This window comes from Phocoena sinus, chromosome 5 (assembly GCF_008692025.1).
Source record: "Phocoena sinus isolate mPhoSin1 chromosome 5, mPhoSin1.pri, whole genome shotgun sequence".
Taxonomy (NCBI): domain Eukaryota; kingdom Metazoa; phylum Chordata; class Mammalia; order Artiodactyla; family Phocoenidae; genus Phocoena; species Phocoena sinus.
The window spans coordinates 97,808,328-97,835,771 of NC_045767.1; the positions used below are offsets into that span (position 1 = coordinate 97,808,328).

Genomic DNA, 27,444 nt, shown 5'->3' on the forward strand with positions numbered 1-27,444 from the left:
CTATAAGGGAAAAGAATCTAAAAAAGAATATATATATAACTGAATCACTTTGCTGTACACCTGAAATTAAAACACTGTAAATCAGCTATACTTTAATAAAAAATAAATTAATTAAAAAAAATTTTTAAAGAAGGACAGAAAAATATTAAGCATTGAAGTCCTTCAGGTTTTCTCAGAGAAGTGCTAGTCACTTAAATATATATTAGTGGAGATGGCCAAAAACCTAGCCCAAGATCAAGTTAATGAAGGCTCCCAAGTGACTATGGGAAGAAAAGAAAATGGGTTTGTCTACCTGGTACATAGGCACATGGGACTTCCCTGGTGGCACAGTGGATAAGACTCCACGCTCCCAATGCGGGGGGGGCCTGGGTTCGATCCTTGGTCAGGGAACTGGATCCCACATGCATGCTGCAACTAAGAGCTCACATGCCACAACTAAGGAGCCCGTGAGCCACAACTAAGGAGCACTCCTGCCACAACTAAGACCCAGTGCAACCAAATAAATAAATAAATATTAAAGAAAAAGAAAAGAGGCACATGTTCCCAGAGTCTCTTAGTAGAAATACACATACAGCAATTTTGGTTATGGTAATACTATATCCTGGGCTACTTTTGCCCATTAAAGCATCTCAGATGGTTAAAATACAAACTTACCTATCCTAGTTTTGTTTGAAAATACTACAGATTAACAACATTTTTAAATTTGGAGAGATTCTGTATTACATTTAAAGTCCCAGCTCTCTCCCAAACCAAAGAGGGGACCAAGATCTAGTCGATAAGTGACACATTCCAATTTACTGAAGCAGCTGGTACTTGGGTCTCTTTGATCTCAGGTGAAATAAGATTTTACTGTTAGAGCTATTCAGAAATACAGTCTGAACTTCTTATCTTTTAGATGAAGAAAATGTGTCAGTGCCCTTTTTAACATACCACAGGGTAATTTCAGTTCCTCATTCCATAAAATAATGGGAGAAAGAAGAACAGAGTCACTATATATCTGCCAGTACTAAAAAAAAAAAAAAAAGACAATAAAACTGAAGGATGGCAATGAGGATTCCAAGCCACAAAGATTCAGTTAACAGGAGATAAGCTACAGAGAGGACTTGGAACTCACAGGCAGGGACTCCCTGTGACAAGCTCGCGGCTTTCTTCACTTAAGGGCAACGTCTTTATTAGATCTGTACAGCAATGAGAAGCAATGAGACCCACCTTAAGGACTTCCATCTGTCTTTCTCTATATGGTTTTCAGGTCCTTCACTCTCATAGGAAGCCAAGTAGAGAGCTACAATCAACCAAAAGTACGAATGCATTAACGCTGAAGCCTTTTCCTGATACATTACCCACCTCCATCCATCCCCCATTCAACCTGAACCAAACCCTACAGCAAAACACACTCCTTAAAATATCAAATTACAACCGGGGAGCTTTAAGAACACAGAATACCACACTTTGTCCCTGACTGACCATCTCAACACAACCCCAAGGGCCTCTTAGGCCAAAAAAGGCACTTGGTTAACTAAGACAATTTATGAGGCAAAAAAAAGCTTAAAAAGGCAAGCCACAGGATGCGATCATACACTCACATTTATGTCCTTTACAAAGAAGGGGGATGCGAAGGGGAGCCTTTCCTGTTAGCTTTTTAAAAGACATTTTAGCAGGTAAAAAGTCAGGTTTTCTAGGCCAATTTTTCACTCTTCTAATGTTTTTCTCTTTAATATTAAGTCAAAAAGAATTCCAAAGATTTAAAAGCTTGTTATTAATTCTGTTTGTAGAGGCTAATAATAATCAAGTCCCCTCTGGAATGGGTCATATTAATTCAAAATGTTCTTTAGTCATTATCACAAATACTACCATTCTACTATGAGAAATAGTTAATGCTGCTATTGATTTCTATAATATTAGGTTATAACAGATTAATATAATCAATCCCCAAGTCTTTTACAAACTTTAAACTTCTGGTCAATTTTTTTTGTACACAATCACTGTTTCTGCCTCAAATTCCCTAATGTTTTAACAGTTTAAGACTTTCCACTGTTTGTTTTGACAAACAGCAGGGACTAGCAATTGTTTTGTTCTTCAAATTACCTTGAATGTCAACATATCATGAAATACCTTTTTTCTCCATTAAAGCAAGCCTAAACAAGGGCAAATAATCCTTCAATAACTTTCCATTTGTGCCCAAAGCTCTGCAGATCTAATATTATAAAAAATGTTTAAACACAGACACGTACTGCTTATCGGTGAATGGTGAGTGCCTGACTCAAATATTTTAGGGATAAATCGTACGGTTTTCTATGCAACAGAAAATTCTTAAGATGGAATAAGTCAGAAGACAGGCCTCATACTACATGAGGAACCTGGCACCCAGCATTTATATGCTGACTTCCTGATCGTAGGGTCTGTGGATGCTGGTGGCGGCCCCGGCTGAACAGGCTACCCACCATCTTCACTAAAGACCGGTACTGTGAGCAAGTACTGTAAGATCTTCCGGTCCCTCTCAAATGGACACTCCACTTGCTTCCATGTCATGAATTCACTCACTTGTTTGGCCAGTTCCCAAAATTTCTAGAAAAGAATAAAATGAAAGTTGAAGTTAAAGGCAGTTATCAAAAATCATGAGCTTGGATGAGACCACTCCATTTAATGTTCTCCTCTGGCTTCTAATCTTCTGAACTCCATAATTTTCTTAATTTAATAAAAATTAGCAATAGACATTTGCTAGGTAGAGGTCCAAATTTACTCAAGTACCTCTGGATAATAATTTATAATAATGGTGCAGCTAATTTATTCTAGTCAGCATTGTTATCTTCTTACAAATTAGTAGGGAAAGAGAAAACTTGGCTCGAGAACTTCAGAAGCAGCTTAGATGGCCTGGGCTCTCTACAGTTGCTGGAGAAGCTCGTCCTTCTCTGGGCTCAAGTCTTGCAGCCTTACCTCAAAGTTGACATGGCCGTTGGGAAGGCGGTTGGCACACCCCTCATTGAGGAAATAAATATCTTTGATTAAAAGACTGAAGAATGGTATCACAATCTAGAGAAAACAAAAAGCTCTGGTTTGTTTTGGGCAAATAAACATTTAGACTCTCATCAAACAATATAAGAAGTTAATGAACAGCATTGACTCTGGATTACAGAGTAGGCTATAATTAATTAAGACAGGTACAGTGTTTCCTTTGCCTCCCATGAGAGCAGTTTCCTTCTTTATATAGTTTGCATAACATAAAAATGCTGTTAATAACCAAAATGCAGCAAAGACGGGTGGCACTGGGAGGCAGATTGGCTTCACATTGTTGCTAGTTTCCCCCATTTTTCTCAGGGCAATAGCATATAATCAAATCTGAGAGTTCTAGCTATAATCAAAGAAAAAACATCTAAAAGAACTCTTACTCTTCATTTAGTTAGAGCAAAATATTAATAGAATACCTGCCACTGCAGGTACTAAGAGCTTAAGATGTGTGACCCATCTCTCTGTGAGAATCTGTGCTGTTTTTATCATTTAGACATCTACATTTTAGATGAACTTTTTCTTAGAGGAACATTTTCTTTTCCCTTGAAGATACTGCTCAAGATAACGTGAGGGCACCGGGTTTTTGGTAATAGTTGCTACAAACTTCCTGTTGAGTAAACCTGGCCTTCTTGTGACACAGCAGGTAAGCACCTGTTCTCATGGGAAATCACCGAAGTGGTACCTTGCACAATATGTTGTGAGGCAGGCCCAGGTGAAGGAGGAATATAAATGTGCAAATTAAAATTAATGGCTGTTTAAAAAACAATGAGCCTTCTTTAGTAAGACTTTCCTGCCTCACATCTTTGGTTTGATATGGTGGTATTTAATTAATTAATCTAAAATAATAATCTCTAAGAGAGTACTCAAAATTCTACGAAGCCCAGAATGAACAAAGAGCAAAGCTCTTTGTTCTTCCACTTTGTAACTTCCACTTTCTCTCAAACGCCAACATGCTTTTGAAGATTCTAAATGTGCTACAATGTAAATAATGCTGCAGACGCAAATCGTGGACCTATGTTGTTTACCCAAGAGCAGGTTTTTGAAGGTTCCCTAAGCTTATGACTCACGTGGTACACCTATACTAGATGAATGACAGGTCTGGAGAACAAACATTTTGGCTTGTACTCAAAAACATTAAGTATCAATTTTCACTTCTAGGGGGAAATTCAGATTTTTCCCCTAAAGTCATTTAAAAAAAGATAGGCTTTGATTTTTTTTTGTTTCGTTGATCTCTGAAAATAGCCAAAATGAATCTTCAATTTCGACAGCCCTTTTGAATATACTTTTAATCATTTGCTATTGTCTGGAAGTCTCTACACTGAATTCGTAAAGATCCCCTCATTACCTTCTCCTTCAAATATTACTGACTATATCTCTATTATTTTAGAACTAAACAGCCATGGTAACAAGGATAAAAGCACACCCGAACTTCACCTCTTTGCAAGACCACTTGTCACTGGGGGGTGCTGGGCTTTGGCTCTGCTAGACCTCAGTTTAAAATCTGGCTCCACAACTGACTGGACGTACAAGCCAGGAGTCCGCCACCTGTGGCCCGAGGGCCAGCCCACCTCACCACCTGTTTTGGAATGGCCTAGAAGCCACACGTTTTACATTTTTAAATGGCTGGGAAAATATCGAAAGAATAATATTTCATGAGCATGAAATTAAATGAAGTTAAAATTCCAGTGTCCAGACAGCTTTACTGGAAAACAGGCACAGTCATCCGCCCACCTGCGTACCGTCTATGTCTGCTCTTGCGCCACCACATCTGAGCTGAGTAGTTGCAACAGAACCCGTATGGTTTACAATGCCTAAAATATTTAGGATCTGGCCCCTAAGAGAAAGAGTTTGCCACCCCTGGTATAACGCCTAAGAAAGCCTAGTTTCCTCACCTTAAAATGGGAACAGTACCTCACTGACTTGTGGTGAGGATTAAATTCAACAACACAGGTTTGACCTCAATTAAGCATTCCCTCCAAACCAGTGGGCCCCATACAAGGGGACAAGTATTACTGATGTATCATCATAAGGAAAATGAGGACTGAATTATTATCAGGATGCAGTATCTGCCTAGTGTAACAGCTTTTAAGCAAGAACTTTACTTCTGTGCCCTGTTCTGTAGTGCTGGGCTGTGAGATTCATGTGGTGCTGATCACATGAATCATTTCATATACATATATATAATGGAATAAAGAAACTGTAGTATATATGCTTGTATGTATATATATTATATATATGTGTATATATGTGTGTATATATAAATATACAGACACACACACACACTACAATTTCTTCATCCTTCATCCATCAATGGACATTTAGGTTGTTTCTATCTTGGCTTTGTAAATAATGCTGCAATGAACGAGGGGGTACATGTATCTTTTCTAAACATATAGTGTTTTTGTTTTCCTTGGATAAATACCCAGAAGTGGGATTGCTGGATTGATCCACTATTAATTGTCTGAACCACTCTTCCAAGAACACAGCGATAGAAACAATCTCCCTTATGATCATTCCTGTGCTGTTCCTTATGCCCATATGCCAGACAGAAGTCTCACAGTCTTCTTCAACGTGTCATTTCCTCATGGATGGTTCCCTTCAGATGTGCAGCCCCTGCATAAATCTACCACTGTAAAAAATCGGGAAGACTATAAGGGCTTCGGATTTCCAGAGTGTAGGTGGATGTACAGGCTACTACAGGAGCAAAAGTTTGCTTTCTGAGAGGTCTTTCAATGAAGGCTTTAGTGGGAGAACGTCTCAAGTAGTAATGTTCTCTAATTCCCTTTCACAATATTCTTGGCAACTATACCCTAAAGGCATTATCAGTTCCACAACTAGAAATGAATGCTGATGATCAGAAATGGAATTGGTGAAAGGACTGAAAACCATGCACTTGTATGAGAAGTGGTTAAAAACCAGGAGACACAAGGACTCACAGAAAAAAACAGCAATCTAAAGATCATTTAATGGGCCTGATGCGAAAGATAGATTTTTTTTTATATGGTACCTAGAGATGTGCCACATTGGCCACCTAAACATAATTCAAAGAATATCAAAGATTATATTACTTTATTACACTGCCAGGAAGACTTTAAAATAGGAACTGACTTAGGAATAAAGAGAGTCTACCCTCACTTCAAAAAAGAAAACAGAATCCCAATTCTCTTGAATAAAAGATGTATTTTTATCCCCAAATGTTTTCATTTATAGCCTTTGAGACCACCTGTGAAAAAGAAATGGTATATTGCTTTAAATTGGTGGTGGGATCATTTGTTTTACGAACTACAGAACACAATCCATACACTCACACAAAACTGGTTAAAAAACAACAAAACTAAAGCAGACAAAATTTAGTAAATGATGGAAAGGGTAAATACTGGAAAAAGCTATTAGAGTCCCACGAGTACAACGTTCAGTGAGATCTTTGTGGGAGGGCTGGACTTCAGAATTACTTTGGCCAGTACTGCAGCTCCTGACCAAGAGAGATGATTCTACAGCCTCTTCCTCGCTAAGGCAGAGGCCCTCTAACTCACGGAGGTCCTGCAGAGAAAGCCTTGCTTCCAACATGGAGAGGTGAAGAAGAGGCTGCGGACAGCCTCCCACAGGTCTTCACACTTCAGGGTACTGGGATCCTCCCACGCATGTGATCATTTCCCAAAGCTTGAAAAACTTCTGATTCGATTTTTCTCAAAGTAGTCACAGGAGTACTGGGATGTGGGCAAATAAACTTTATATTTTTCTTTTTCATTCTCCTCATCCTTGTTCTTTCTCAGAGAGCTTTAACCTTCTTTTTAAATTTTATTTATATTTTGGCTGCGCTGGGTCTTAGTTGTGGCACGTGGGATTTTCCTTGCAGCATGCGGGATTTTTTAGCTGCAGCATGTGAACCCTTAGCTGCGGCCTGCATGCGGGATCTAGTTCCCCAACCAGGGATTGAACCTGAGCCCCCTGCATTGGGAGCTCGGAGTCTTACTCTTACCCACTGGACCACTAGGGAAGTCCCGGGCAGGTAAACTTTAAAAGTTGGTAAACTCCCTCAGGCTAAATCGAGATAGTTATCTCTGCTTCATTCCTTCTCTGACCTTGTTTCTTTATCAAAAATAATAATAATAATAATGTATTCACAATATCTCGCAAACATTATCAGAACTGATATTTTGGATTTTGTTGAGAAGGAATTTAGCATGTTTAAAAGCTGGGGTTTCTTTTTGTATTTGTTTTTATTTTAGATCATGGTGGCTGAAGCTTTTTGGGGGAAGTGATTGAGAGGCCCTGAAATTTTTTACCCTCATTTTCATTTATTTGTTGAAGACATAGTTTAAGTTAGAAGATGGATAGAATCTAAGCAGAAAATAGCTTTCATCAAGCAACCTTCATCAGCCCATTTACTGCAACCAGGTATTTACTTTTCAAATAACATGATCTCCAAATGTCAAAATGACTTATCCTTCCCATGTATGAAATGTGCCAATGAAGGACCCTCTGAGTCAGAAGTACAGTTGATCCAAGATAATCTGAAATTGTTTAAGGGCGGGGCAGATAGAGTGAGGATCATTCATCTCTCAGACATCGTCTCTGTACCTTTTCTGCCACCCACATATCCAATTAGTAACAGCAGGCCTAATGCTACAGCAACTAACCTACTTTCTGAACATAAATGACTTAACCATGGGAGGTAAGCTAATTCTTTAAGAGAAAAGGTTACATTAAGTCAGCCACCTTGTGCAGAGTGTAAATGTCTGTTTTCCATTTAATCAAATTACTCTCCAATGCTATTAGTCATCTTAACATAGGACTTAATATTTATTGCTTGAAACGCAACTATGACACATTACAAAATAGTCATTTAAATAATGCAATAATAACATTCGCAAATTTCTCCACCAAGTTCCCTTTCCCTCTCCTCCTTCCACCCTTCCTTTAGCACTCCCCTTCCCTCTGTGGCAAGTGATAAAAATGTCTACAGCATGCGACCTTGCTTTCTTAGATCTAAACTAAAAGAAGCTCGGTACAGTAGTTCACATTTCAGTGCAACACATGGCAACTCTACTATGAATAAAACTCCCTTAAACCCATACCTTCTCTCTGCTGCTATGAGCAGTTAAAGACCTTTGTGCCGCCCCACGAAGAGCTGTTCGATAATTGTAGAAATTGCTTGAAGGGTCCATCTGATGCTGAAGACAAAAGAGAGGAGAGTATTAACTACACACTTCTCACCTGCAGAAAGTTTACGAGAACTTACTTTTAACGCCACATAAAAAATTCCAAATAATTCAGGCGCAAAATGTTACGTAACAGCAAAACAACAGCTCCACGTACCTCAAGAACATCAAACTTGGCTGTCTTCACTTTGGCCCAAGTTTTTTTCAGTCGAGAGACTGGGCTCATATTCATGCCAGCTTCCAATTTAAAATGGAGGGGGAGAAAAAGAAGGTGCAAATAGAGAAATAAGAGAGGTCATTCTAACCTATGTTCTGAAAAAGTGTTCATTACTAAGTGGAAGGAAGTTAACTTTATACAAAAAACCTGCCAAACGATTTTCCAGAATAGTGGTCCCATCTCATACCACCACCCATGTCTGAGAATTCTACTTGGTCCACATCCTCACAATATTTGGTTCAACTAGTCTTCTTAATTTCAGTCACTCCCATGTGTGAAATGCTATTTCACTGTGATTTTCATTTTAATTTGTATTTCTCTGATGACTAATGATGTACAGCATCTTTTCATATACTTAATGAGCCATCAGTATATCTTCTTTTGTGAAGTGTCCAAGTATTTTGCCCTTTTTTTTTGCGGTATGCGGGCCTCTCACTGTTGTGGCCTCTCCCGTTGTGGAGCACAGGCTCCGGACGCGCAGGCTCAGCGGCCATGGCTCATGGGGCCCAGCCGCTCCGCGGCATGTGGGATCTTCCCGGACTGGGGCACGAACCCGTGTCCCCTGCATCGGCAGGCGGACTCTCAACCACTGCGCCACCAGGGAAGCCCCTTTGCCCTTTTTTTCATTGGGTTATTTGTCTACTTTGTAAGGTCCTTTATAGATTTTGAATACAAGTTCTTTTTTAGCTAGATGTATTACAAATACTTTCTCCCGTGAAATGGATTGCCTTGATATTTTCTTAACAGTACAAGAAGGGAATTAAATAATCTTCTATTACCTAGACTTTGGATCTTTCAAGTCTTTGATGTAGATGAACATCTGTTCACTATTTTCATGGAGTAAGCCAGATAGAGACCTGAAGCTTGGCCAGTATTTTTATGGGGGAGATAAAGGGGGAAAAGAATCTTTTTAATGGAAAAAAGAATTGGTGAGAGGGATTTATTAGAATCAAAATTATTGAATTAAATTTGGTAGATTCTCTGGCTTCAAACTGACCCTGACTCTGAAGAGTCAGGCAAATATTCAAATATTTACTGAGTACCTAAAATGTGTAGCATAGCCATATCATTTATCATATAAATTAGAATATTTTTAACAAAAGAGTCATTAACCATAATTGTGGCAAGAAAACAGGTATAAATTGGGAAAACCAAGACACAGTGTTACCCCCTGCCCTATGTTTATAGAATGAACAGTCACTAGCATGAAAATCCCCACGATACAGAGGAGGAGCAAAGTTTATATGCTGGGCTAATAAGGTCAGAGGATGATAAGTACCAGTGACTTGGGTAGTCAGAAAATGTTCCAGTTTCTCAGGCTGCCCTCTTGTCTTGCTGATGGAATCATCTGATTTAGTCCCAGATCATATATTTCTATAATGCTTGATACACAAGCTACTCAAACACTTTCTAAAATCCTTAATTTAGGCACATATCTCACGTGTAAGCCTTTATACATAAATATTCAGATGAGGATAAACTGACTAAATGTGTTCCATGAACTCTTATATACTTAAAAAAGATTACACATACTTGTACCAATTTGGATATTTAAAGCATTCTGGATGTTCTGAAACAAGTCTAGATTAAACAATACACTTTTCATTAACAAAACTGTACTATCTGCAAATTTTCAGTGGATACATTTCACAGGATCTATAAAAATAAAGGACTCATATTTCTCAGAAAACACTCACAGATTATTGCCATCAAGGAGTTAAAGTTGCCAATGTTAAAACACTCCCGAGCTACGTCAATGAAATACTCAATCATCCTTGCTCGGTGCTTCTTCTTTACAGGCTGTATAGAAAGAGAAAAAAGAGGGCAGTTATCCAACATGTAGACCCAACAGATGTAAAATAAGTATGAAAAGATAATATAGAGGGCTAGAAGAGAAAATTCATTTTCTCACCATGCAGATTTCTGTAGCAACCAAGTAGCTGAGACGATTAAACCATTCCACGTAAGCTTCTAAGTTTCGTGTTTTCTTCCGTTCACTGTAGCAACTCTACAGAGAAAGGAAAGTGAGCAGAGGAGTTGGAGGAAAAAAAGAGTGTATTAAGCTCTCCTTTTATTCAGATGTGGGCCTTTATTCTCAGTGTGTGAATTAGGAAGGCTTTCTAGGATAAGAGTGGGGGCTGGGAGGGGAAAGAGAGACAGAGGGAACCACTAACATTCTTGACTCTCCTTACAGAAATATCAAATCTCTTAGTATAGTCCAGTGAAAACCCGAAGGTCTAGAAATCTATTCTGCTGCATTCATGACAATCTATTCTGATGAATTCATGATTTGTGCCTTCTCTCCCAGGAAGCTAAGTTACTCTTGGGGGGAACTGTCCTCAGAAGCACAATTCAAAAACAAAAAAAGGGTCTTGGCTGCATTCTAAAACAATCTTGACTAATTAATGGGGTATGAATACCAATTGCTGTCAGCACAGCATGGAGAAGCTGAAAGCCCAGAAGACTAGAAAATTTTCTCTTAAAATAAAGTCTAGGAGACAATTTTGGAACTTTGTGTAGCAAGAAACTAAATATCTTCCAAGGTAGATAAACAGAAGCCTACATCATCCTGGTCTTTAATAGGGTGAGTGACATATTGTTCCAAAACAAAAAGAAGTTAAGCTCATCTCAGAGTTCAAGGCCAAACTTGAACAGGTTAATTACACCCCTCTTTCCTTCCTTCCAAATGAAACAAACAAATTTCAAAAAAGTCCACTAGCCTCCTATTGCAAAACCTAATCTTGACTTCCTGTACTGAGCAAAACTATTCTAAGGGCGGAAAACAGCTGCTGCCCCTTCTCCCAAAGGGGGGCTTTCATTAGTGGGTGATGCAGTGTTTGCTTAACGATTTGAAATACTTCCTGGAGGTCACTGGGGGAAAAATTTCTTATGTGTGTGTATACCGGTTTTACAGCCCATGCCTAGTGTCAGTTTCTTTCCATATGGGCTGCATCAGGCAACAAACCTGTCATGAGGGATTCACCTTAAAACAAGAAGCAAGGCAGTAAAGACCCATCCTCAGCACACTGGATGTGCATCCTGTCTTTATAGCCTCTGCTATTGTTGAACCATGAGCAGAGCATCCTTTCGTATTTTCCTTCTGACTTAATCTGCTAAACCCATTACCCTTCTATCTCCTACCTTCACCACCACAAATGCCCGCGCCTACTTGCTTATTAAATTTCCCAATAAGGAGGAAGAGAGGTTAAAAGTTGGTGGTAGGGTAAGAATATCGTCAAGGCACTTAGAGACCAGGCTCAAGAAAAATGTAATGAATCAGGTACGGCTAATGAAAAACAAAAAAAAAGTTTTTAAAACCTAAAACAAAATTGTTCCAATTTCTGTCTCTTGTACCCACTATCATAGACTAAAGAATTCCATTGCCAATTTCAGGGCTGACCTCTGGGTAGACCAATTACCTTGTCATTGTCCAAAGGGTCCTTCTGCACAAATGCCTGAACAAATTCTTCTGGGCCAATATAATTGAGCCTCTCCTGAAACACAAACCCAGCAGGTCAACAGTATTAAACAAAAGGAGAAGAAATGGTCTTTCCGTTCTGTCTACTGACTTTCAACACTACCCTCATTTTTTAATGTAGCTTGTGAAATAAGCCTTTAACCCTCAAAATTGTCATCATCTTCCAGGTCTGAGCAGAGGCAGTTTTCTGCCTGGGTCAGTGCTACACTAGAGAGTAAAAGGCTGAGCGAGTTATGGAAAAATTAACTACAGGGGGAACATGAGGAAGGTCAATAAACTCTTTGCTCGTCAGTCTTGCTTAGTATTTATTTTAAAGTGAACTCCCAAAATATCAGAAATAGTCATATTCAAATGTCTAAACAAAACACGTTCCAGCTATTTCATAGATTATTTCCCATTTGGATTATTCTAACCTCTCCCTTGACATTACCGCTGACGAACACACTGTCTGGTTGTCAAAGCAAATCAAGTGTGGGTTATAAAAGACAAGGATGGCAATGGCCTTACTAGCTCTATGTGAGTCAGCTGCTGGGCCAACGTGTAAGGGTCACTGCAGACAGTAATAATGTCCCTTTGTATGGACTGTGGCTTGGTCTTGAGAAGTGTGAGCCGATCTGTTGACGTGGAGCTGATTTTTGCCAGGACTTCCTCATACTGGCTGAGCGCGGCAAGTTTGCGGATTAGACACTGGATCATCTGCTGGACATTCTTCCTATATGTCTGCCAGGAAACAAGCAAAGGATTACCTCCTTGCTCTGCTTGTCTGTTTTCACCACTACGCAAACTCAGAGACTCTGTACTTCAATGCTTTTACCTTCACGTTGGACAACCACCTTGGTTGAGGGCAGTTAGAGGATTTGGCTTCGCTCTAACAGTTTAAAAGAGACACATACACATAAGGTGTCTTTTCAGATCTGTAAGACTTAGTTCTTTTCTCAGGCTGCTCTTGAGAGTACAATTCAAGTTGGGCCATGAAAACACAAGGATGATTTAGATGAGCTACTGAGGGAATCCAGTATAACAAGAACCACATATAACTAATGTTCTCTGGGCTGGTATAGGAATGTACTGGTTTTCTTTTAGTAGGTTAAAATGTGTTGATCTCAAGTCAGAGCATCCTTTTCCTAATTCTTTTTCTTTAGGGTCCCTGTCTAGATTTTTCTCCTTCTAGCATTCCCAATCTCATTAGTCTAAGGGTACAGACAGCTACTTAACAGAAATACACCATCACTTCCTACTCAGCCCCCAACCACCTTCCTGCTTTCCACATAGAACATGAGTTACCACCAAAAAAAAGCAGTGGATATTCCTTTTTGGTGTCTGACTTCCAGTTGGTTCATGTCCATTTCTTCTGCATTCATGAGTCAGTGCTAATGTTCACCACCAAACTCTTCCACATGGCAATTCTACTCATAATGCTACTACCAGGTGACACCTTGTTTGTTACTACACCATGCTACCGCCACAATACTTAAGAGAAATCGGTTTTAAAGCAATGCGTGTATTACAGATAAATGTCAACCTCCTGACTTTTAAAACAGTTGTTAAGTCCAAGAAAGAGCTCCACAATCAACCAATTCCTAAGGTAGAGTTACATGTATAAGTTAGGGTATTCTTCTATTCTTCCTTTTTCAGGCAAAAATTGCCAAACTAACACTTATCCTTCTGGGTAAACTGTGACATCTGTTATCAAAGAAAGGCACACAGGCTGCTTCAATGCTAACATGGTCCTTAGGTTAACAGCTCCAAAGGAGGACAGTCCTAGTGAATTTACAGATGAAAGCCCTATGTCCATGCTTTACTAACTAATCAGCTCCTTTTAAAAAGGTACCACGATATCATTTTCTGAGATTAATTATCTGAAAATTAAATGGCATCTTACCTACAAGTCTAAGAAACATCTTTTTTTACGGAAGTAATTTGGTTTACCAGAGCATATTATAAAACTTTAAATGAATAGATATTTGCATACTTAAGCCAAGGAAAATTAAAAATAGAAGGAAATGATCAATTCTCATATAGTCAAGGCAAAAAGGCACACACAACCTTCTTTCTTTTCTTCTTCTCTACTTGTCTGATGTATATTCCTCAGTTCTTTAAACTGGTCCATTAGATGACCTTTTTCCCCTCTACATTCACAGACCACCCTGAAGTCACTAATGAAATACCTAAGTGTTTAAAAAATTGAGCCTTCAAGGAACCTATCTTCCACACAGCATTAAGGTTATCAGTTAAGAAGATGGTATCTACTCGGTAATATGGTTGTCACTCAAAGAAAATGCCTCTTTCTTTGGAATTCGAAGCAGTTAAGGCCAAATTGAGGGCTATTTTAAATCCCTTGCTGGGGGTGAGGAAAATGGGTGAGGAGGGTCAAAAGGTAGAAACTTGCAGGTATAAAATAAGTCAGTCATGGAGATGTAATGTACAAGATGGTGACTACAGTTAATAACATTGTATTGAATATTTGAAAGTTGCTGAGAGAGTAGATCTTAAAAGTTCTCATCACAAGAAAAAAATTTTGTTAATTATGTAAGGTGACATGTTAACTAGACTTACTGTGGTGATCATTTTGCAATACACACAAATACTGAATCATTATGTTGTATACCTAAAACTAACAGAATGTTACATGTCAATTGTACCTCAATAAAAATAAATTAATAAAAATAAAATAAAACCTGCATCCCTATTTCCCTTGCTTCTTCTACATTCACAATCTTGAGTTACATAAAAATCGATGAACTTAAAATGGTTTCTTCAGTCTTCTGTCCCAAATGTCATAATAAATGCTCCCTGGGTGATTCTGACATGCAGCAAAGCCTGTCTGGTGAAAGACTCTTATTCTACACTTTAAAAAATGCTTTTTAGGGAAAGAGGTAGAGTAATGGACAGTGGAGGATTCAGCTAGTGAGCAAAACGCAGCAAAATATGAGGAGAATATGTATGCAATAGGGTATAGGGGAAAAGCTATTCGAATAACAAAGAACGTGAGTGTGTGTGTGTGTGTGTGTGTGTGTGTGTGTGTGAGACAGAGAGAGAGAGGATATGTGTGTGGCCTCTTTCAAAAGTTTGCTGCTGCCATTTGATTCCATTCGAGAAACCAAACCTTCGTGTTGTTAAGCATGCTCTTTTACGGAATCATGGATTGCCAAGTACGTACTTATTCTTTTTTATAACTTCAAATGCCAGTGGCAGTAATTACCTGGCAGATAAAGACAGAATAAAGACAGGTCCCGTAAGGAAGAGAAAATTGCACTGTACCTACTATAGTCATTTGTCATGTAATTGAATCATCAGCTTCATTTCAGGATGCTTGCTGTCAAGTCCTAATAAACCTCTTCATTTTGGGCAAATCCTTGGGAGGGGTGGGTAACATATTAAGCCATACTATGTGGAACTGTCCTAGCAGATTCAGAAGAACTCAACTAAATTATATAGAGGGCACACCTGGATCCACTGACTGCCAAAGAAAATCCCTAAAGTCCCAGGCAAGAAGCAGCAAGTCCCAACCCAAGTGAACACTCCTTCCCATGGAGGGAGATAACTTTTCAGCGGAGGGAAATATTTTTTTCCTATTCCAGTAACCAATTAGTTTGTTCACTCATTCGTTCATTCATTCAAACACTCCTGAGTGCCTATTAACTACCAGATACTGGGCTGGAAGTTAAGGATGCTATCTGAACAAAAGGAGCACAGCATGGAGTCTAGTGAGGAAAAACAAGTCATAAAGAAAGTAATTACTAATCACAGAGTGCTCTGAGGGAAAGGCTGGTGAAAGCCAAGAATGGGGGATGACCATGGCTGGGGAGGCCAGGGAAGGTGTCTGCAAGGAAAGACACTTAAGCACATGGCAGGTAAGTGGCCTCCCAAGCACAGAACTGAGGAAAAGAGCATCCACCACAAAATTTTAGGGCTGAAGGGGACATTACTACAGGGAGGTTACCTCTATGATTTAGAAATGAAGAAGGAGCAGAGTCTTCAGGGGACTTGCCAAAGCACTCAAATCAACCACTGCCAAATGTGGACCCGATTCTGAACACTGTCTAGAAGTGACTAAAGGAATACAATCTCACTGGAAAACCCAACCTGATCATGGCAGGTGACATCTCTCCACTCAAGCCCTAGGCTTATCTTCTCATCTCTTTTCACACTCAAAACCGTCTGAAGATCTCAGGTTTATCAAGGATTTGTTATTAACACAGGATGGCTGATAGGAAGCCCAGGCACAAGGCTATTTGGTCCCCATGCTTGGTTCCATCCAATTCTTGAGTGGCTTGATCCTGTTAAAAAGAGATCGGAACCAATCTGGCCAACACAGATAGAAGTGACCCCCCTCATGGACTCCCATGACAAGAAGGACAAAAAGCCATCCATTTGGCATTGTATCTGAAAAAGATTTTTAAGGTGTTCCTTTTGGGAAAAACAAGTCGTCATCTCTACCTTTTAAAAAGGCAACAGGAGGAAGGGAAGCTGACTGCCACATCAAGTTAAGTACTGACACAGAACTTAACTGAAGTGAAGCACTGCCTGACTCAGAGCTCAGCCTCCACACAAGAAAAAGCCCTTACGATGCCACTAATCTTTTGAGCAGCTTGCCATAAACTTAGGTCACGGAGCCAGCATTGACCCTGTCAAGCAACACAATAGCTTCCCCTCTAAGAAAAGATTTACTACAAAACTGTGATGCTTAACTTTTGCCTTTGTGAGTGACGGACCTACCAATTCCTACCTTGCTAGAACCTGTTACACGCAAACTAGCAAAATGATTAGAATAGTCATAATTTGCAGAAGGACTCAGGGAACCACTCATTCAGGCTTGCAGAAGTAATGGCTCTCTTGAGCACCAGTGTTCAGTATAATGTCATAGGGGAAGTGTAAAAGGGTTAATTCCATTTTCATGAAAACATAATGTGGGAAGCAAGTGAGTATTTTTCAAGTGCTAATCTTATATAATTTGTCTGATTTTTTTTAAAGTTAGGGGAAACAGTATTAAAATGTTTTCGCCAGAAGTAGACAGACTAGATAGGTGTCTTGTTCCATGATCTTGACAGCACAGCCCTGAAAGAATGATTTCTCCAGGTAGGCTATTCATAATGGGAAAATGCATTTTAAGATGGATGAAACAAGACATCACAGCCTTTGCCAAATGCTTCATCTACCTTTTTCTAACACTGTATCTGTGCCTAAGTACAGAAACTACAAAGATATCCTTGCCCAACAAGCCTCAAAACAGAGTAACAGCCTTCCAGGCCTGCTTCAAAGAGGATAACCTTGAATTTGTCACAGCTAGGTAGCTCAATTGAGGGAAGTGATATTTATGAAAGATTATCTAACAGACTTATTTTCCATCTCCATCTAAGTCTAGGTGCTAAGCCTTGAATCAACTTCCAAGCACAAGACTTGGATCCTTTTTTCTTTGTCTTCTCCACTCCTAAAGAATTACTTTTGCTAATTTAATATATAAATTAATATATAATCTTTTGGCCTCAGTTTTTATCAAGGAACATTTGTTATAAACACAATACAGAGCAGTTTCCATGATCTCATTCACAAAGTCCTTGCAGGAAATCTTTTTAAATTTTCATTTAATTTAATGCTTTGAAGGATTACTATGCTTTTTCTTTTCTGACAGTGAAAATTACATAACCAACTGTATTTCCCTTTTACCTGGAGCTTACAGTTAAAATACAGCAATCTTGTCCTACTCTACTGATTCTCAGTATTAGCACATTTGTTTTCTCCCTTCCATGATACAAACTCTCTATTTCTGATTTATTAATATATTACTCATTACCTGTTAATATATAAATATGTTATTTTACATGTATTAGTGTTTATATCTCCTAATGTGATATTTATAATCTAACTTGCTGGGTCAAATCTTTTTGGAAGGAAGAAAGTTATAAATAAAATAAAATGAAAACACACTTGCATCATGAATCCTGTGCTTGAGTTGACATGAACATACCCCCAAATTACTCACATAAAACTCTAGATCATATCCCTTTGAAGTGGGATTGTATAATCATCCCCCTTTGACACACCAAACAGACCAGTATGCTATGGAGAGGACCTGCCCAAAGGCAACAACAGAAAAGAAGCAGTAGAGATGCCGATGCATAATTTAGCACCACTTCTCACCAAGACCCTGCCTGGAAATTCCAGTAATTGTACTAAATTCAGGTTACCAACCTCCTCACCACTGGCTATTCGGTGAGCCAGATCTTTTAAGTTTCTCATCATTCTTTCATCCCGAAAATCATAAGGAAATGTTTCTGTCCATTCTGTCAGGAGTTGAAGAATTTTGGGTGCAATTTTTCTTATCTGATTCTAGGGAGAAAAAGCAAATCAAATTCAGTGATATCTATCAAATAAATAATTACAAACAGGGTTAATGGTAAACTTCTAGTGCAAAGTCTTTGGGGTTAAAGAAGACTCTAGTCTTTGGGATTAAAGAAGACTCTTGTCCCCCTTTCCCAAGTCAATGTCAAGTGCTACCAACTTAAGGCAGGACGGAGGGATCTTCCATGGCACTAGATTTATATTTGTTCTTTATACCTTTCCAATTCCCTCTGCATAGCCATGATACCATTTATGGACCTCAGCCTGGGGAGAAGCTATGGTTACTTAAGGAAACCAACTTCACAAAATCTAAGCCATAAAGCTACCAAACTTAATGGAAAAAAACGTTAAGTTCAAATAAGGTATCATTACCTTATCACCACTAGGATCACTTAGTCTCTGGTGCTCAACACATAAGTGGCAAACTTTGGCCATTAGCTCATACGGATGCATAAATAACCGAGAACTCAGTAGGAAGGTAAATATGTACGTTCTCTGTGGCAAGAGAAAAAAAAGTCATCATGGTTATATTCTCTCTGAAACTAGTATCTTTCCTATATATTATACATCATATAGCACTAAGTTCTCTTTAGCAAAGTTAAAATGCTACAGTTTCAAAAGTGATGCTTACTAGTAGTAAAACAACCTAAGATGGATTTCTCCTTTACTTTGTGATATATATTTTCCCTTAAACCATACTAAAAATAACAGAAGTACAGGGTAAGTTTAGCTACTAAATTATTCACAGTACAGTTTTACATCCATCCTCTGGGAGCCAGGATACCAGGACATATAACTCAGTCTAGTAAAGAAGAATGAAATTCAGCCCAGGGAGATCAATCTAACTTAAATATACCACCTGTACAGATTCTTGTTCTGTGTCCAAATATTATGGTAACTCAATGGAAACCAAAAAAATCACCCAACCCACATCAGCTCAAGAAATCTCCAGTGGGTCCAGTATGACACACTGGAGCATTTGTGTGCTTGTGTCAGAACATTCAAAGACAGACTTTCAAGTAATCTATTTACTTGCTCAAAGGCTAAGCAATCTGATAAAACATAATATCACACGATATACTTTTCTTTAACCACAATGTCTCCCCAGAAGCCAGTAATGAAGTAAAGCTTATTTGTTATAATACTTTCATACTCCCAATAAGAAGAAAAATTCCATGGGTTTTTCTCCCCCTTCGGTGCCTTTTGTAGCTCATAAACACTTACAGGGCTGAACAAGGGATGCCTTTTACTTTTGATTAGAAGTTTTCCCTGTGTGGCAACATATCTGAAAATGCTACGTAACAAACCTCACACACACAGAGATAACTCAGTAAGAAACATTAAGGTGAACTACAGTGGCAAGCACAAACTACCCTCTGCACACCAAGGTCATTATTATATTTATAAAAACATTCGAATCTAGCGCTTGGATATTTTCATGAAATCTTTATCAACAAGCAGCTGTTGCACAACAGGGGCAGCCGTAGCACAAGGGAAGGGGGAAGAAACATCACGTGCCCCAGAAATAGAAAGCCTGGGTTTGAATGTTGATGCTAGGAGTGAGACCATGTGCAAATTCCTCAACATTCTGAATTTCAATTTCTTCCTCTCTAACCTCTTGGAATTGCTGTAAAGACTGAGAAAATGTAAACGAATTCCTTAAATTAGAAAGGATTATCCATACAAATGTCAGTTCTCAAAGTAAAACATAAACAAGTGAATCTGTCATCTGATGTCGAATCTATAAAGAATTGCATCTTGAATGTAACTCTTGTTCTCTTTTCTGTGAAGTTTCCCTGTGTAACTTCACTTTTCTCAGCATAGTTTTGGAAAACAAAAAGGCACTAACCATTCTAGGAGCATCTAATGTTCTCTGGCATTTCTATTTAAGGACCAAGGTATGTGCATGAGTCAAACCTTACAGGTATTTCATTTAGATGGTCTCTGACTGACTACAATGTGATACCAACCCTGAAAGGAAAACTGATACACAGACATATCATAACCAGGTTCAATCTGATCTCAAAGCACTCAATAATCAATATGCAATTTCTTATAGAAAAATTCTTAGTAATCCAGATAGAATTCTGCAGCATCTAGAGTCCCTGTCTATTCTATTGTAAATTCTGCTGGATACCGAGGACGTGTTTCAGGGACGCATGGATACCTACATCCGGATAGTAATCCACATTAGGTACTAAGTGCTGGATGAGTGCTTCCAGAGATCCGGAGAGGAGGTTGTTGTCATGGTAATACAACCCTCCACAGCTGTCCTCCGCAGACTGATAGAGGTTTCGGTTGTAACCGCTGCTGTCAAACATTGCTGAAAAGGGAGGAGTTTGAGGCATGCTTTCCTAAAATGAATAAAAAAGGAAAAAACAGTGTCAGTAATATGCAAAAGAAAAGTAAACTTTAATAGGCATTAGGCTTTCATAATCACAAGGAAACAGGCAATTTTTAAAATAAGTTAGGTTCTGATACAATCTGAGAACCCATCAAGAAGCAAATTGCTCTTTGGATAACACATGTATGTATATTTTTGAGTACAATGTCATCCAATAAAATACCATAAAACACTTGGATCAAAGGCTCCAATCTGGACTTAAATTCAAGTCTCTGGCTGCCGTGTTTAGATATCATTCCTTCACATTCGGTTATGAAGTCAGGGAGGGGAAGTGAGCTTTAAATTGCTTTAATCCCCTGAATCAAGTATTATCCTAAGGTAGAGATGTGTAGGCCTTGAAAGTTGGATGGGAAGAATTACATAACACTTAAGAAATAAATACCAGACTAGCATTGGGCATATGAGGAGATAACCAAAACAGAAGTTGAAAAAATGAAATTGTAAAAGAGGCCTAGAAGTAAAGTATGTGTGTATGTGTGTGTGTGTGTGTGTGTGTGTGTGTGTGATTATAGATGCACGCGTATATCAAGAGATTTAATGCTGACTCCCCAGCTTTCACGGGAAGATCGGATGCTATTGATTTTCACCCCCTTTGTGTCAAATTCTTTTGGGGTGCAGAGCTCTATAAAGCCTCGGTTCTCAGTAAACACACAGGCTGAGCAAACACCTGATTCAGGGAGCACTGCCTTCATCCGTGTGTTCTGCAACTCACAAATCCCTTGTCAGAGCATGCCTGGTAGAGGCCAAAGGCTATTAAGTTATTACTTGGATTCCTAGGGACAGAGTTCCCAGCCCCAAAAGCAGACTCCAGTTTCTGGCAGCATGTCTGGACAATGGAGGCAATTCAGGAGCTGCAGAGCATGAGGGCTTCAGAGGCAAACGATGAGGGGAAGCCAAACTCCAGGGCTTGGACTGACAGGGACAGGGTGTGCAGAGGCTGCAGGAGGACACAACCTGGGCTAATCCCTCTTTTCAAGATGCTGAAAGATATCTGTATCCGAAAGGGGGAGGGGCGTGGGGCCTGTCTGAGGAGGCACATCCATTACTCCAAGTGCATCTGTTCTGGTTCCCACTAATGGGGGCCACAGCATCACAATGTGTGCGCATGCCTGGGCAGGGGGTGGCCAGGGGTAGGGTGCTGGGAAAAAACAACGTCCATTATAAGGCGACTTGGCAGGTGAAAGTGGCATTTAGGGAAAGAAGCATCCGGAAAGAGAAATAGAAAAAAAAAAAAAGCTTCAGTATTTTGTGCTCTGTCCCATCCACAAACCAATGCTGAGGGAGAACATAAAAGGATCCAGCACAGAGAAGGAAAGACAAACATCATATGATATCATTTATATGTGGAATCTTAAAAAAATTATACAAATGAATTTATTTACAAAACAGAAACAGACTCACAGACATAGAAAACAAAGCTTTGGGTTTACCAACGGGGAAAGCAGCAGCGGAGGCGGGGGCGATAAGTTAGGAATTTGGGATTAAAAGATACACACTACTATATACAAAATAGATAAACAACAAGGACCTGCTCTATAGCACAGGGAACTATATACAATATTTTCTAATAACCTATAATGGAAAAGAATCCAAAGAAGAATACATATATGTATAACTGAAACATTTTGCTGTACACCTGAAACTAACACAATACTGTAAACCAACTATCCTTCAAAACATAGCTACAAGTGGGAAGAAAGTGAGGACTGAGAATCACTCTGTCTGGGGAGACTTGTCACTACCAGAGTCATCATCGCCATCCCTCTCACTTGGGCAGGACATGGTCATAATGGCCAAAGGAGCAGGAACTGAGGATGTAAATGTTGACACAAATGCTCCCCACTTAGCTGGTAAGGACCTCACACATAGGAATCATGTTTAGATGAAGAACTCAATGTTAACATTTTATAAGGCAACGGACAAAGTATGTTTCTGTCCTCTTCAAATTGCCAGTTTTCTATGAGTATGTTTCATATCATCTTTGCAAATGGGTCGTCCCTGGTGGGAAGAAAAACAAGAGCCTGTCTACCTTTGCCCTGAGAAACTCAAAATGTCCTTAAACCGGGACGCCAGGACCTGAGATGAGAAACATCTGAAAGTTACTTCTTCCAGCCTGGAAGGAACCTTCCCTCTGGATGTGGCTTTCCTGCCTCTGGCTTAAGAAAAGCTTTAGATGGTTAAAACCACACAATATCATTGGTATCCAGGATGACAAGTGGAACTCACTCTATCCATGCCCTTGAAGTTGTTTTTCTGCCAAGAACCATGAATTTTCCTTGATTTCTCCACTTACTCAGTACTATAGAAACCGTCCTAATATTAAGTGCTTTGGGGAGAAGGTTGGCCAGGATTTGGGAATTTCAGAAAAATCAGAAAATGTTAAAAGTTCAAAAGGACCATAGAAATCAAATGGTCCAAGATGGAAAATAGATTTCATTTCACTTCCTAACGGCAATCAATCCAAAGTGGTTGCCAAAAGGCCGGATGAAGAGTGAGGATTCAAAGCCTGTAACTGGGTGGGGAATGTGTGCTAAGGGATTAGCTATGACCGCAAAACAGTCACAGAAGAAGCCAAGGCCCAAGCGTCATGACAATCAGGTCCACTCTCCTCTGCCCATCAGTTTGCAAACTGAGACCTTGGGCAGTGAGGTGAAGTGACCAGGCTAGGACCACACAGCCACGTGGCTACAGCACCACGTGAGCCCCACGGCACTCCTCTGAATCTTGCACCCCTGCTGCCTTTGGTAGATTGACAGGAAGCACCAGCCACAAAATAGTCACAAGTCACTCAGAGTTCCCTTTCAAAGAATCGGCACCAAAAGCCACCAAATATTTGTACTTATAATTATTTACTCCCATAAAGTGGACAAGGACCCAGATTTAATGAAGCCCTAATCTAGGGCTTAAGAGCTGTGAAAACTTCGGAAAGTCACTTACTCAGCCCCTGCCCCTAGGTATGTTTTTCATCTGGAAAATTATTTCCAATTTTGCTCACTCCTTCTGAAATTCTAGATGATAGCAAAACTACCAATTTTCTTTATAGCGAAGTTAGAGCATTTTTAGAGCAATGGCAAAAGGTCTTTGTATTGTTCCTTGGAAATGTGTCACAGGATTTCTTTGAGGAGGCACAAAATATCAACAACAACAAAAAACCCCTCCAACCAGGCACCAGAAGAAAATACTACAAATAGCAGTGGACACCAAACCGAGATAAGTTAATTGAGGTTATAGTTTATTATACTTAAAAATCAAATTTAAGAAGAGAATCTATCATAGGTTGTTTTCTGCCTTCTAATTAGCGCAAAGCCTGTTGCCAATCAGCTGACTGACCACAAACGAACTTGACTGTTGAACTTGCGTAGAGCAACAACCAATGGCTGAGATTTAAGTCACTCCAAGAGACCCAGCCCCTTAGTTACATGCACAATGGTCCTATTTTCCCACCTTGCCATATACTGTCAACTCCTTAGGCCTCCACCTTCCTCAGTTTGCATCCTTATACTATGGGATCCTGTGTGCTGGAAAAAGGTCTCCACAGTCCACAGTCCTTTACTTCTCTGATTCTTGCTCAAGGCCGCACAGCCCCTGAGAATGCCTAGATGCACGGTGAGCAAGGCTCTGAGAATGTCAGCAGCTCCCGTCTGTGTAAGGTTTACTGCCTACAAATGCCTTTTTGGATATTATATCTACCTTGTTTGGCAGGGATCCTTACTCTGTTTGACTGCATAAGCACGGGTTCAGAAAAACTTCATTACTCAGCTGGGGTTACACATCGGATAAGGGACAAACAGGCAGGGTTTCAAACCTAGTCTTCAGATTCCAGGTTCAAAATTTATTACACTACATCATGTTATACTGCAAATGGTCTTCTTTGAACTTTTAATGTTTAACCATAAAATGAAAAGCCTGTCAGTCTGTCCCAAATTGCACGCTATCAGAAAAATTTACATGCCTTACACGTTCTACATAAATCCTTGCCCCAAAGATGTACGAACGTCATTAATTACTCTTATTAAAAAGCAACACTATCAACAAAAGTATTTAAGCTACTGACCTTTGCAATCAAAGCATAGTGCTATCTAGACAGACTTCAGAAATTCTAATATACACTTCTTCATATTTTATTTTCTTTGAAATTGGGATGCACATAAATAGTTAAGTGATAAGAAAACCTGTTTAACTGACAGTCTTTTTTTAGCAATATATAAAATAAAAGAGCATCTTACAATGGATGACATTTTAGATTCAATGAAATACAGTAATACTTGCTTGTACGTACTTTACAGATTTCCAGTAAAAAAGATCTGATGAGACAAATGACCAAAAGAGAGATCATGGATCACGGTACATGTAACTAATTTCTGGACAATCTCTAGCAAGTGGTCAGTCTAACCATTTTCCAGAAAGATCAACTGCCTTGTGTAATAGACGCATTTGATAAACAAGGGGAAAGGTCAGCAGAATGGCACAGAGAGTACTGCTTGTGAAGTGGATTTTTAAGCGCCTAAGAAGATAAACATAGTAGATTTTTTTTTCCTCTCAAGTACCTTTCTTCTTATTACCCACATCAAGAACCACTGTTTGTTCAGCATTACTCAAATTTGACATCCAAGACTTTAGTTCTACCTGCTTCAGTTCTGGAATGAAAGAAAGTGAAGTTCAGAATATTAAATATTGGCTTGGTTCTTGTTTAAGAAAACAAATTCATAGAATATCCAAGTACTGCACATGAGAATCCAGAGAAGCATTTAGCCCCGGATACTATTAACTCCAGGAACCATTTGCTAAAGCCTCCCTGGTGGAAGAAGGGCTAAGTGTAAGGCGGTTCCTACCCCACAGCTTCCATTTATTTTCTTTAATCTCAATGTAGCTCTGACTTCTTACCTGCAGCAAATCTTCTCTTTACAGCTCACAATTACTATTTTCTGTCTGTTGGGTTCTGTAAACTCTCAATTTACTCTTCTCTACCCTTTCCAACATAATCTCAACACCAACTTCTCTAATGTCCGCCATCCTTCTTTAGCACAAATTTTGCCCAACCCAATATACCTGCTATGGGGACCTGCTAATCAAAACTCTAGTTTAGGAAAAACTGACTATTTCCAAAATGAGAATATGTGACAGCATTAAGTACTGGCCTTAATTTGCTGTTAAGTCAAACTTCAAAGTAGCTAACTCCTTTGGAAAAAGTGAGATTTATATGAGATGCTTGAAAAAGCTGCTGACTCTATTCAAATCACTACCAGTAAGATAAGACAGAGGACAGGTTAATCTCACAAGCAATTCTCACCTTGCAAAATTTCATTTGTAAGCCAGTTGCTGGAAACTCAGAATATATTGTTTGGCCAGTAGCTCTTAACTTTTTAGGAAAAGATCACAACGTCTCCACACACTGCCCCCAGAGAAATCGACCAACAGGTTTGTATATACTTTCAGGGAGTTCAGACTCCAGATTAGGAAGCACATGTGCTGGCCTGTACAGAACCTGGATCGTATTTATCTACTTCCTCAAAGAAAGAGAACATAGTGGCTCTGAAGGGAACCTTGTTTTAACACACTGAAGACTGGTTCCTTAGAAATCAACCAATACATGTAAATATTTTCTAGTAGTACTGATCCAATGGCATTGAAGAGAATGAAAAAGATACTTCTTTCGGTTTGCATAGAGGTATTTAAATAGCTCCCCCCCACACACATTGAGAGAGCACTTTGGGATAAGGGGGAGGCAATGAGACAATGGGAAACAGATTTTGGTTTTAAAAACAATGACCCAGGGTTTCCCTGGTGGCGCAGTGGTTGAGAGTCCGCCTGCCGATGCAGGGGACACGGGTTCGTGCCCTGGTCCGGGAAGATCCCACATGCAGCGGAGCGGCTGGGCCCGTGAGCCATGGCCGCTGAGCCTGCGCGTCCGGAGCCTGTGCTCCGCAGCGGGAGAGGCCACAACAGTGAAAGGCCCGCGTACTGTTAAAAAAAAACCAAAACCAAACAAACAAAAAAACAATGACCCAGGCTAAAAGAAAGCTCTGAGCTGCCAAAATTAGCATATAGATTACAGGTTCTTCTGGAAAACTTCCCAAGAGGAAGTAAAAGATATCCAACCCACGTATACAAGATGAATGTTCTTTCTTAAATTTAATTTGGGAAGCTGAAAAGTTGGTTGACAGACAAGATATCTTACCGGGACAGCTAATTCAGTCACAAAGATATATGATGTCCTTCCAAGGACCCTGCAAAAGTTCAGCATGACATTGATCCAGCAGCAAGGAAGCAAGCTCTAGGTGATTTAAGGGATGAATGGATTTGAAAGGCATGCCTAATGGTTTCAAACCAACTAAAGCACCAGAAGAAAAGCTGCCTTTTTTGAAACAACAGACTGTGTTTGAATCAGTGACTGCTTCTGCACAAGGTTATTTACGAGGAGGCAGGTGCATCTGTCTAAGGTGGTTTCAGGTGACAATTCAAATTGGAAGAGGGCCAGGAAAGGATGGGTGTGGGAACTAAATCAAAAGCCATCCTTCAACATCTGCTTTAGGTGTCTGGTAAATCTCTGCCAGGAAGTCAAGTCAGCATTTCCTTTACACTCAGGAGAATGAGATAGCAAAGGTAGGAGTCCAAGATAAAAAAGGTTTATTTCAGCCCCTATTTCATCACAGAGCACCTCAGTGAAATATTTAATAAATCCAATGTCTTTATATTGATTGCTATCCTTTCGCTTCTGTTCAAATGCTGGGCATGTATGTGTCCAAACGAGGTAGAGGAAGCCCTCCCTATCACAGTTGAACTTTGAAAGCATATTTGTTTAGGGAGGAGAGGCTTAATTTAAGATCCGGCAATG

The 27,444-nt window shown here is 39.5% G+C and overlaps 1 protein-coding gene across 3 annotated transcripts in view; it reads right to left on the minus strand.

Moving 5' to 3' along the window:
- RASGEF1B (RasGEF domain family member 1B) overlaps positions 1-27,444 on the minus strand; it is a 34,381-nt gene that overhangs the window by 1,723 nt on the left and 5,214 nt on the right. For all 3 annotated transcript variants that reach the window (XM_032633457.1, XM_032633459.1, XM_032633460.1), the window contains 12 exons: positions 20,377-20,559; positions 18,578-18,700; positions 18,056-18,193; positions 12,371-12,583; positions 11,805-11,879; positions 10,298-10,393; positions 10,083-10,185; positions 8,326-8,405; positions 8,085-8,180; positions 2,935-3,030; positions 2,442-2,565; positions 1,210-1,282 (listed from right to left, as the gene is read on the minus strand). In XM_032633457.1, coding sequence (XP_032489348.1) covers positions 1,210-1,282; positions 2,442-2,565; positions 2,935-3,030; positions 8,085-8,180; positions 8,326-8,405; positions 10,083-10,185; positions 10,298-10,393; positions 11,805-11,879; positions 12,371-12,583; positions 18,056-18,193; positions 18,578-18,700; positions 20,377-20,553 — 1,394 coding nt within the window. In that variant the 5' untranslated portion in view covers positions 20,554-20,559. The remainder of the gene's footprint in view (positions 1-1,209; positions 1,283-2,441; positions 2,566-2,934; positions 3,031-8,084; positions 8,181-8,325; positions 8,406-10,082; positions 10,186-10,297; positions 10,394-11,804; positions 11,880-12,370; positions 12,584-18,055; positions 18,194-18,577; positions 18,701-20,376; positions 20,560-27,444) is intronic.